This window comes from Perca flavescens, chromosome 23, assembly GCF_004354835.1.
Source record: "Perca flavescens isolate YP-PL-M2 chromosome 23, PFLA_1.0, whole genome shotgun sequence".
NCBI lineage: Eukaryota > Metazoa > Chordata > Actinopteri > Perciformes > Percidae > Perca > Perca flavescens.
Window position 1 is genome coordinate 14256271 of NC_041353.1, and position 13485 is coordinate 14269755.

At 40.2% G+C, this 13485-nt stretch overlaps 1 protein-coding gene across 3 annotated transcripts in view; it reads right to left on the minus strand.

Moving 5' to 3' along the window:
• Positions 1-13485, minus strand: part of grm8a (glutamate receptor, metabotropic 8a) — a 267252-nt gene that overhangs the window by 166765 nt on the left and 87002 nt on the right. For all 3 annotated transcript variants that reach the window (XM_028570656.1, XM_028570655.1, XM_028570657.1), the window contains exon 2: positions 11252-11468. In XM_028570656.1, coding sequence (XP_028426457.1) covers positions 11252-11363 — 112 coding nt within the window. In that variant the 5' untranslated portion in view covers positions 11364-11468. The remainder of the gene's footprint in view (positions 1-11251; positions 11469-13485) is intronic.

Genomic DNA, 13485 nt, shown 5'->3' on the forward strand with positions numbered 1-13485 from the left:
GGCAAGACCAAAGAGCTTTCTACGGACATCAGGGACAAGATTGTTGATCTGCACAAGGCTGGGATGGGCTACAAGAGAATCGGAAAGCAACTTGAGAGAAAAAAGATCAACTGTCGGTGCAGTTATCAGGAAATGGAAGAAGCACCACACCACCGCCAATCTCCCTCGGTCTGGGCCTCCACACAAGATCTTGCCTCGTGGGGTGTCCCTGATCATGCGAACGGTGAGGAATCATCCCAAAACCACAAGGGGGAACTGATGAATCAACTGAAGGCAGCTGGGACCACAGTTACAAAAAGAAACGGTTGGTAACACACTACGCCGTCATGGATTGAAATCCTGCAGCGCACGCAAGGTCCCCCTGCTCAAGAAGAAACATGTACAGGCCCGCATGAAGTTCGCCATTCACCACCTGGACGACTCAGAAGAGGCCTGGAAGAAGGTGATGATGGTCAGATGAGACCAAAATAGAACTTTTTGGCCTCAACTCAACTCGTCGTGTTTGGAGGGCAAAGTACACAGAGTACAACCCAAAGAACACCATCCCCACCGTCAAGCATGGTGGTGGCAACATCATGCTTTGGGGTGCTTTTCAGCCAAGGGGACGGGACAACTCCATCGTATTGAGGGGAGGATGGACGGGGCCATGTATCGTGGAATTCTGGACCGACATCTCCTTCCCTCAGTGAGAGAGCTGAAGATGGGTCGAGGATGGGTGTTTCAGCACGACAACGACCCTAAGCACACCGCCAAAGCAACAAAAGAGTGGCTGAAGAAGAAGCACATCAAGGTTCTGGAGTGGCCTAGCCAGTCTCCAGACCTGAATCGATCCAATCTTTGGAGGGAGCTTAAAATTGAGTTGCCAGGCGACAACCTCGGAACCTGAATGATTTGGAGGCTGTCTGCAGGGAGGAGGGGCCAACATCCCTGCCGAAATGTGCACAAACCTTGTCACCAACTATAAAAAACGTTTGACATCTGTGCTGGCCAATAATGGCTTTTCTACAAAATATTAACATGCTGTTTGTCCAGGGGGTCAAATACTTGTTTTTCCTCATCAGATGGTTATCAATTTTAATAAATTCATATGATGTGATTTTCTGGAATTTTCTTTGGGATTCTGTCTTTCACTGTTAGAATGTACATATGATTACAATTGTAGATTTTTGCATTCTTTGTAAGTGGGCAAACCTGCAAAATCAGCAAGGGGTCAAATACTTATTTCCCCCACTGTATATATATATATATATATATATATATATATATATATATATATATATATATATATATATATATATATATATATATATATATATATATATATATACATATATATATATATATATATATATATATATATATATATATATATACATACATATACATATATACATATATATATATATATATATATATATATATATATATATATATATATATATATATATATATATATATATATATATATATATATATATATATATATATATATATATATATATATATATATATATATATATATATATATATATATATATATATATATATATATATATATATATATATATATATATATATATATATATATATATATATATATATATATATATATATATATATATATATATATATATATATATATATATATATATATATATATATATATATATATATATATATATATATATATATATATATATATATATATATATATATATATATATATATATATATATATATATATATATATATATATATATATATATATATATATATATATATATATATATATACATACACATGGCATTAATCACTGATCATGCTAATTACCCATTTATTTTAAACAAACTGCTGTTGATTTGCGCAAAGAAAGATTCATTTGTCACCAGATTGATTTGTCAGGACCTTCAAAGATTATTTTTCCTGTAGTAGTTAGTTTGAGTTTTCATGGGTCAAACAAGATGTGTACTATACTACCTAGACCTGATATGGATTTAAATCAACACACATGCATTTAAAAGAAAACAAATAGTCCTGAGAGAACAACTTGACCAGGGTATTTTTTGACCTTAACGTTGCTATGGTACTGATAAACAAACCTGCTAATGCTAATTGGTTAGCTAGCAACAAACATCGAAATATTAACATTAAACGGCTATATCACATTTAACCGACCTCACATGTCAACGTCCTGGCCAACTTTTCTCCAACGCAGCAGCCTTTCTATTTATATCTCTATAACCCTCATCAGAGAGGTCAGAGAGAATCGTACATTAAGACACTTATCAGTCGTTTTTCAACGGTGTACACGACGTCCGCTGGGGGCGTATTGTGTATTATGGAGCTGATTTCAAGTACCAGTGGGAAGGTGGCGTAAGGAAATGGGACCAACACAGAAAGAACCAGGTCCAGGAAATGTAGTTAATTATGTTCCATTTACTATGATTCCATTTGCTCTCTCCGTTTTTCAAAGCCATGATAGAGCACCTGTGCATTTCAATTTCAACCTGTGCTGTTTGTTCTGTTCTGTATGGTTAACTAAAATTGCTTATAGCATTGTTTAAAGTTCTTACTGTAAGTAACTTTAATAAATCCTCCTTTTTTAACATTTGCAAACAGCTGCTGTACCTGCACCCTGATATTTCCTGAGTGGTTCAGCTACATTAGAGCCCTTTGGTGGACTGTATATACAGCAGTGCTTAATGGGATTAAATGAGCCTTAAATGATCTGACAGAATAGCGCATTTTGTGATATAATGAAGGTGAAGTATCTAGCCCAAATAATATTGAAAAAAGAGAGGTTATGGTTGCCTACCTGCCAGACTGCCCTGCAGGCATCTTTCTAGCGTGCCAATTTTTGGCTAGCTGTGTAACATATTTTTTGTACATTGCTGCAAATTAGGTATTTCACAACTTTAAAATCAAGTCTCTGGATGTTGAATGTCTGTGTGACACGCTTTCTGTTCAAATTTGGATGAGGAGTAGAAATGTGTGAGTTATTGTTATCCAAGAGTTTCTAATTGGTTTAATTTATATTACGTTGAGACATGTACAAAGAACAGCATCAGGTTTCAAAGTGATCCAACGGTCAACATGATGGTCTCACACTTTTCTCTGTAGTGTTTTCGATTACATTCGGTTTCATGGCTTGTGTTTCTCTATTCATTTGCTGACTAAAAAGGAAGGAGTCTAAACAATGGTTTGGGTGTGATCATGAGAGGCAACTTTGACAACATCAAAGTTAAATACTGCTTTGATCGCTGACTGTAAATCTAATTTCCTACAAATGACGCTTCCAGCTTTAAGCCTCTAAGCTACCCTAAGCCTTTCCAAAAATCATCCAAGTGACAGTATAATGGTGAAAATTGTCTTTCTTTTTACCAGATGCAATGAAAGAGGATTGCATTCAAATGAGAGAAAGTGAAGATATGAAATAAATATAAGCTTTAAATTAGAGTATGCCTCTTTTTGAATATATGTCCCTGTATTTGTATACTACTGTATACAGGTACATTGCTCTGTCTGTCTCTGATTCCTTCATGCTAAAATATTTGGTGACATCTAAATTTTCTACTACAGTGAAGAGCAATACTTCAGTTTTTTATGCCAATTTACTATGTGCATATCTGTGGTCAAATGTTTTGCAGTATAGTTGTGTGTTCATTCATGCTAAATTAGTTAACCCCTTGTCTGGTGTCTAAGTGGAGGAGGTATGTTGGGTTGGAGCTCTGGGATGGAACTCTCAAAGCACCTTGGGGTTTTAGAGTAAAACAAGCTGAATGTTTTTTGCAGTGTGCCAGCCAACGTTGGTTCTTGTCTTTCATTTTAACCGTGACCCGAGAGCCCTTCTGCAGACAGATGAAAAATTGAAGAAAGGAAAAAAACTGATGGAAGAGGAAGGAAAGAGAAAAAATGTAAAGTTACTGGAGCAGAACAGTGAAGAGGCTTGAAAGTGCTTTTAAGTTGTGCAGGCAGATTCCCACTCCCCGCAAAAACACACACACACTCACATCAAAACAGCACAGACACAAAACACACACCTAACGTCTCATACAGAAACTCACTTACATACACACATAAACAAACATGCAGCCATGAAATCACAGTGCAAACACACATACACTTTGCCAACATAAGCAAAGAAAAACTGACGGACGGGCGCGCGCGCGCACACACACACACACACACACACACACACACACACACACACACACACACACACACACACACACACACACACACACACACACACACACACACACACACACACACACACACACACACACACACACACACCTATGTGTACCAACCGGTGCAGTAATATTGCTGAAATTACTTTTGGGGCTTAGCAGCAACTGGCTGAGATTTTCTCTCCCCGATCTCTTGGTGGACTCGAAGAGGCCAAATAGGGATGGAAAATAAGAGGTCTGTCTGCCTAGAATCCACTCTTGCTCTGTCATGAGGAGTTCTCGTCTCTGTCGAGAAAACCACTGAAGCAGAAAGGGACACTATACATTAAATGCATAGCACAGAGCAACATACAGTACAGGCACTAACGCACATTTAAACATGGCAAATGGCATACAAAAACACATACTGTCTGTAGCATGTGTTGCAATGTAACTTTGTGCTATAAGTGAGCCTTTGTTGCCCGCCAGTGTACTCTGAGCTGAATCATTTCGGCACATTTAAGTTTCAGACAAGGCAAATGTACGTTTCTAGCTACAGGGCCTTAAAATCAGCTATATTAACGTACTGCATGTCAGCAAAACTGCTTTGTGGGAGAAAAATCTAATTATTCCTTAAATTCCCTACCACTAGTAATCACTGAGACGTGGCTGAAAATACTGAGGTGGTTTCACAGGTTGATAAAGGATCCCAGGCAACCCCAGAGTTTTCTGGAAAAGAGAAAGGTAATTTCCGTTGGACTTAATATTGAGGTGACTGGGGAAAATTGCTAAAAATGGTCATTTCAGCTGGATGGGATGAAATTTACAAAGCTTCTCAGGTAATAATTACCATCTCTAGATGTCCTCTGGCAATTCAAATGCCATCCGCAGAGGGCTGTTAACTCCTAATAGATATTGTCAATTCCACCCAAGTGAGAGATTAGCAACATGAAGCTAACATAAATTGGATTATAATAGAATCTGGAGATTTGGAAAGAGGTTAATGATCTCTTCAAGATAATTTATATTTTAGAGTAAAATCACACAAACCATTTTTAACAAGGCAAGGAAAGCAAATACTGCATCGTTTCACTCCAAGCAACAGTGTTGCAAACACAATGGATGTACTTACCGTGGACAAAACGACACACAAAGACATACAAATACATTTATAAAAGGTTTTAGAAATACCAGAGCATACAACAAAGCAACAGTTAAACAAGTCTACAAGCAACTGAGAGTTTGGGGCCTTTCATGAGGACGACAAAGACACTTTCACCTTGAGATGAAAACAAAGGCTTGTGTAATTCTACAAATGCATGGGTTGATGTCCGCACTCCCTGTGTGCGTTTGTGCGTGTTGATGAACACTATCAGTCTTAAGTTGTGATGGGAGTGTAATCAAGGACAAAAAACAGAGAGCTAAATTGACCCGATGGGGATATGTTGTCAGTTGAGTGCGAGTTAGAGAGAGTGTTTAGTGTACCTTGTACTTCTTTTTGAGCATTTTATCTGTGTTTTTGCGAGGCTGTGTGTTTGTGTGAGAAAACTTTATGTTCAACATAATCACTGTGTGATACATTTGAGAACTCATACATGTACAACATATCAGTTTTTGCGCCTGCGCTCCTTATTTTATATTATATGTATAATGCATGTTGTAATGTAGTATAATCAAATTCATTTACTAAGATCATTATATTGTAAGAATAGTGCTGCTACTGTGTAGAAGAGTAACTTATTCATCTCAGTATCCTCATAATTTATAATATATACTATAATTTCTATAATGCAAGCTAAGTGATTTTCCAACACGAGTGCGGTCTAAGAATACTGCATACATGCTTATGAATAGACATGGGTAATAATATGTGCATCACAATGCATTTCAATTAAAGTATGATTCTTCTTGTCTGAATTAAACAACATAAGCCGGTAGGAAGACTTAGACATGGGCCTAGTGTATTGTGGAGGGCAAGAGTGGACTGAAAGCGAACTAAAGAGGCAAAGCTAAGCAAAAAGGCGGAAGATTAGTTAAGAGCCTGAGAACTAATTAAATGAATCTGGAGATAAACGATTAATTATTTTCTCTCAGCCCTTCTTCTCCTTCTCATTTTCTTCCCTTCTTCATCACTGCCTTGCAGAGCTGCTGTAGAGCGACCAGTGTCAGACACACACACACATAGAGTTTCTTTCTCACTCCTTCACTTAACTTCTTAACCAACAGATTCACCCGCAGCCTCTCTCATTGGCAAAAAGTCCCCTTCTCTCTTGCGCGCACACACACACACACACACACACACACACACACACACACACACACACACACAGTCTGCAGTGTGTCTGGATGTAGATGTGGTCGTCTTAATCCCAGATAGATTCCATGGGGAGGTGGGGAAGGGTACTGGAAGGAGAAAGGGCCGTGACTTGATTTAAAAGATTCCTTCGGTAAGTACACTGCCACCTCTTGTTTTATAGTAAAGTGATCCATATGCTGCAAACAGAGCTCAATATAGGAGACTGTAGTCTCTCGGCGTGGCAACATTCAGAGCCATATGCCCCGATTTCCACAGCGAGGGTCAACCGCAGGGTGGCATAGTGATTTGGGAGACCGTCCGTCAGCTGGAAGACCTGGGATGGAGCATCTGTTTTTTGGAGCTTCCCCTAAGTGAACAATAAAATGAAAACACTGATCTGCTTCTGAATTTGCACTCTGGCCTATCTATTAAAATTAAATAAGAATTAAAAAAAAAAAAAAAAAAAAAAAAACACCTTCCTCTTCAGGGGATCAATGGATTCATTGCTAGCAGTCTCCTAGATGTAATATGCACATTTTACTCCTACAAATGGACTGAGTCGACCTTTGCATTATTTGTTCATTAACTTTTGATCACTGGTCTATGTCGGCTTTTTGTGTACAAAAGCAAAAATGTTGCATTATGCACCCAGTTTGTGAACAGTTATTAATGATGAGTAAACATGATTGGCCCATGCTCACTGAGCTGTGTCTGTTACTAGTTCTGCATGACTGGAAAGCCATGGCTGGGGGTGACAGCACACATACTGCATATGCTGTAAAAGTCATGGCGAATACATTTCAGGATGTGGGCATGGTTGAGCAAACTGCAAATGTTTCACAATTGTACTGCTGGATCAACTCAGGATGAGGAGACTTTTGAAGTGAAATTGAATTAAGTTCGATGCTAATATTCCGTGCAAATGCAGAAAGTGGTGTGACAATCATATAGCCTTGTTCAGCGACAATTTTGAGGTTGCTGTCTTAAACACTGGCATCCAGGGTTTGCATCCGTTCATTGCTATAACCTCAAATCTTAAAAGTTATTTCAAGTTTTCCCTAATGCAGTCCTTAAGAAACAAAAATGATCTTGCTGACTGCCGTGTGGCTGAAAAATGTGCTGTGCAGAATTTTCTACATAACTCCTCCTGGGAGTGGAGCAAACACAACAGCTGTGGAGCAGCAAACATAACTAGGACATATTCCAAGACTGTAGTACATGTTGAACTTTGTCAATATGTTAAATAAGAAAAGGCACAGGACAAGTACAGAGAGGCATGACTGGGCACAATAAACTGGTCCTGTAACTACCACTAGCACCCTCGCTCACACACCCTGTAACCCCTGACTCATGCTAACAGGACTCGAGTACCTATTCTGAAACTTTTTGGTGATGAATATGCATGCACACACTCTGACCTGCACACGCACACACGCACACACACACACACACACACACACACACACACCCCGTCAAGAATACTCAATGAACGATTACACACCAATTAATATGGATGTTTGGTATCAGTATGCAGAGTAAGTAGTATTACAAGAGTAAGCTGCAATCATTATACTGCAATCACAAAATAATCACCTAGAAATTTCCTGTGGCTGTGTGTGTGTGTACGTGTATATATCAATGTGTATGTATGTGTGTGAGTGTTTCCAGGGGCAGGTAGTGCTATGAATCTATATTAGGACCCATATCTTTATTCTGTAGCTGTTACAGCTTCCTTGTCCCATTCTTCTATTCTCTCTAGTCTCTCCCCATCCATGTCTCTACAGCTTGATTCACAACTACAATATAGTTAACACACGCACACTGCAAACTCTCCCACTTTGGTCACTTTTCCCTCTCCCCTCCTCAGCCCTATTCTTCACTAGGGTTGGGTACCGTTTTGATTTTTACAATTCCAATGCCGAACCGGTACTTTTAAAACGATTCCGATTCCTAACCCGATTCTTGAAAAACTGAAAAATTTTATGGAGAAAATGATTTAAATTGAACAATATATTAACGTTTTAAAGTAAATCTAAGTCACCTAACTTATAACTACAATAATTTAACAAATAACAGTTACACTATTAACAAGTAACAACAAAATAAATGTTGTTGAGTTGGTATGCCAACCAGCTTCAAACTTTAGCAGTTCTTTTGCAGAAAAATGACCATATTTGCCTTCTCTGGCAAGATAGGACACCTCTCCTGACTTATGGCATGTCCTGCACAGGAGAAAACTCTCTCAGACGGTGTCCAAGGCTCCTGTACACACAGGTATGAGTTTGAAAGGGCAGACAATTTGGGGAGGTTGTCCCGCCTCCCCCACCACCAGGCTAAACGGTCTTGTCCTGAACGATAGACTAGCAGAGCAAGTGTAATATGTTTACTAGCGATCACATGCAGTGAATGGTTCATATGCTTTTACATCCGTTTTGGTGAGCCCAGAGGGAAAATTTGGCATCTTTAAAAGTAGCCTATACGGTAGCTAGCTAACGGTAGACTACAGACAAAGTGTGATATTTTTAAGTCCGTCTCGAAGCGTGTACAAAAAGCCGTCTCTCAGCATGGAACCGGGTTTCGGTACCCAACCCTATTCTTCACCCTCCTTTATTCTGCTCCCAAGCATCCCCTTGGTTATGTTCACATCTTCAGAGCCGCAGAGTAAACAACTGACTGCTGTCACAGCATGTAGCCCACACACACACACACACACACACACACACACACACACACACACACACACACACACACACACACACACACACACACACACACACACAGATAGGCAAGGCTGACTCCCAGGACACTAATACACACATTGCTGAGGACTGCTTTACCCTTTACAGTGGCACACACACTGGTCTGACACCCCAGTAAACATCGACTGTATGTGCTGACTGCCACAGCACACAGCCCTGGGTGAGCTGGCTCCACAACATGCACAGAGACAGGGATGGACGGGTAGACAGCAGGCCCGACATAGGCAGAGCTGTCACCGCTACATCAGCGAAACGCAAACAATGCCCAAAAGACTAAGAATGGAGGAAAGGCAGGAGGAAAGGTTCCACAGAGAGCAATAAAAAAAAGAAAAAGATCTCAACTGATACTCTCTCAAATGGATTATGTATGCGTCTTTAGACCCGTCAGTCTGTAAATATTTGTCAACATCCAACGTGATGCGCTTTCAATAAACATTTGAGATATAAACAGGGAAACCGACAGCATTTTGATCTGTCAACATCACTTGGAGGATTTCATAAACTGATTCGAGGCAGCATTCACCCAAACTTGATGCTCTCAGGACCACAGGGACCGTGCTTTTAAGTCTTACATCAAAACAGGAAAGCGATCCGTCCCTCTGTGTTTTTCTCCCTTTCTGTATTTTTGTCACTCTCATTTACTCAAGTGTAATTTCACTCTCCTCTCTCTTGCCACTACCTAATGAAAGATTGAAAGTACCATAAGGTTAGGGTTCTCAACACTTTATTAAGACACTAAATGTTGCTTTGTCCTTTGTCACTCACCTAGATCTCCAAGATATACTTACTAGCACAGTATCTAATTATTCTTCTTTTAATTAGCTGTTTAGAGCAGGTGCTGCTAATACAGAGGCATAACATGCATGGCAGCAAACATTTTTGACATCGACTTGATGCTTATACAGGAGCCTGCACTATTGTTTAAACTACATACCTGGAGAGCCAAAAAGGAAGTTAAGAAGACAGCTGCACTTATCCATCAAATGCTTGCTGTGATAACTCTCTGTCTCCGCTCACTCACCACAGCTTGCAATCTACAGCCTGCAATTTACCCGAAGAGTGAATTTTCCCTGGAGTTTCCCAAGAGATTTAAACAAACAACTGTTCTTGCTACAGTTCCCTTCAAATCACAGGCTAAAGCCACTGATCATGTATCATACCCCCAAACTGCACTACATTGCTACGTGCGTAGGTACGTGGAGACACGAGCCTACACCGTAGCCTGACGTGCACCTCTCGAAAAATGTAACTACGGGTCGCGGCGACGCACCTCGCTTGGCCGTGGCTTGGTAGCGTTGTATTTCCCCCGACTCATTTCCTGGTTCTCCTTCTCCATAAACAACTTTTCCTGCTACAGATTTCCCACCGTGGTCAGAAACCACAGGGGAGACACTTTGTTTCTCTTACTATGACTCAAGAGTTGGTACTCGCTCCGAAGCCAATCGCCATCACTCTCTTACTTTCTCCCTCGCTCTATCATCCACTCCCCACACACACACACACACACACACACACACACACACACACACGCGCTGGCTCAAGGCACATACCAACGCACAAGTAAACAAAGAGTTTCGCGACTGACCCTCTGGAAACCACACACCCCCCTAGTGTTCTGGCGGTTAAAATGCACCGCGATGCAAAGAGACGCGTTCAACCACGACGCAGAACTCCAAAAGGGTCAGAACGCCGTAGGAGTGACGCCGTGGAATTGACGCAGAAGCATAAAACAGCCTTTAGGATGCAGACTTGCATTCTAACATTTCGCCCTAAAGCCTGAGATTTGAAGATTTGAAGATTACTTTATATTGAATGTTCAAACTTCTGCATTGCTCTTGGAAGAGGTAAAAGTGCAACCTAGGATTACAAAGTCTTATAAAGATGGTAATGCTCATTTTACTGAGAACCTGCCAGGAGCTCCACCACAGACCCCTGAGAGTCTCTGGACCATACGTTGAGAATCACTAGTCTACACTTTAGTGGCAAACCATCCAACATGCACATTTCACATCAGTCTGAGCTCCTACCGGTTTCTCTGGAGATCTGGACAAAGGCCTCCACGCCACTCTCTCCGTAGTTGCCCTCTGAGGCTAGCGTGGACACGTAGTTCCACTCCATCGCCGTGACAATGTCCATCATGGCCTGGGCCTGGTAGGAGTCTGGCGGTACTACGCGGGAGAAGAAGTCGTAGCGAGTGTTGTCGCTCAGTTCGGGGGCCGTGGAGGCGTAGCTGACCTGGGGGATCTGGACAGGAACAGGATGAGAGAAGAGAAGACAAGGGGGCTTTTTAATGTAGCTTGTTGATTAAATGTTTGGCATGATTGTGAAACGGTGTCACTTTTTTGTTAATAGTTTTGTAGTCTGCAAAGGTAGGACGGTGCATTGCCTAAATTAATCAGTTTCATTTCATATTTATCACAATAAATTCCTTCGCCCACGAGCAGAAACAAATAAATAAAGGTAAGATAAAAGGGGTAAGTCAATGATATTTCCTATCTATTTCACGCCTTCATGCATAGTTGGACGCAGGAGAGAGACATAAACACTTCCCACTCCCTGCGGGGTCGCTGTGATTAATAATTATCTGGGATATTAGGAAAAGTTGTCATCACAAGTGTTAAAATTAAACTGCAGCACTGTAGACGTATTGTTGGCTCAGAGACTTGAAAGAAGCAAACAAACATGTATGAAGTATGAAGGAGAGAAGCAAAAGTGCGAAATAATTGGGAATCAGAATGTGAAATGAGATGGATAGGTAACAAAAAAGGGAAGCTGGTGATGCAAAGCGTTGTCATTTTGCAATGGGAGATTAAGTGGAGAGAAGACACTTTGACAGAGGAAGACAGACACAAAAGAGACAGCAGGGACCACACAGGAGGACAGACAAAAAGCACAACAGGCTGATGGAAGGACGGAGAGACAGATGTTGACAGAAAGAACACACACACACACAAACACACACACACACACACAGGTATTGCTAGTGATAGGTAGCGTAACAGGCAGAAGGTGTTAGATGGCTGACAGGCAGATTGATTTTTCCCTGACAGAGGGGGACAGCAAGGGAAGACCCTGCTGTTGGACAGACATCTCATTGGCATTCATACTGCCAATCTACACCAAAACACAGGGTGTGTTAGCGGTCTGTCTTAGCCCCAACCACACACAAAAATATAAATGTCTGCAATTGCTGAATACCGCAAAACTCGCTGATACTGCATGAAGAGATTTAAGATGAACAGTGTGGGTGTGTGTGACTGGAATGTTTCTAAAGCCCATCACTCACTGTCTTTATTCCCTCTGAGCGTCATCTGAAGTCCCTGCCACCATGCATCTACACTTGTCTTTGCCATTTAAAAAAGGTCAGGGATCTATCCTGAGGTTTTGCAGGGCCTTCTTTGGTTGTACGGCAGCAAGCAGGTGTAAAATAGCCCAGAATCTCCAGATTTGGCTTTCTTGCTTCAGGAACATGTTAACAAAAAAAAAAAATTATCAGACTTTCTTTGGCTGCAGCAATAACAAAAAATGATTCTTAGCCTGAGCAGTATTCATTCACCTGCTCGAGGAAAAAGTATTGAAAGAGCAAATACGTTGTTTTTATTTTTCATCACAGCGATGAATGCACAATAAGTACAGTAGGGCTGTGTATTGGCAAGAATCTGGCGATACGATACCTATCACGATACATGGGTCACGAAAGTATAATTTTAGAAAAACTAATATTTAAAAAAAAAAGACATGATGTTCATAAAAGTCAAAGAAGATTACTTTAGGTAAACAATTCAGTACACAGAAAATCAAACTGCCAGTTTGGGATTGTGGTTCACAGTTTCTTAGTGAGCTAATGTTTATATGCTAAAGTAGGCCAAAGTTCAGCCATAGCTACGTTGTTAGCTTCTAGCAAAAAGTCAGGCACTGCTAGGCACTGTTAGGCAAGGACACTAGTGGTGCATCTCAGCATATAATATAAACGTGAACCACTGTCTTACATCAATGTTTTTGAACGTAAAAAAAAAAAAAATCGATATTGCCTTTTTGAAAATTGATAACAGTATTGAAAAATAAAATATCGCGATATTCAAGTGTATTGATTTTTTTCTTACACCCCTAAAGTGCAGAGTGTCATGGTTTTTCTTTTTTTAGTTTAATGTCTAATTTTGTAATAAAACTATTTTGTTCTTTCATTTTTCTGCTGTTTAATAATCTTCCACTTCTCTCAGGGAATTTGATGAGAGTTCAGGTTTGGGACACTTGAGTACTG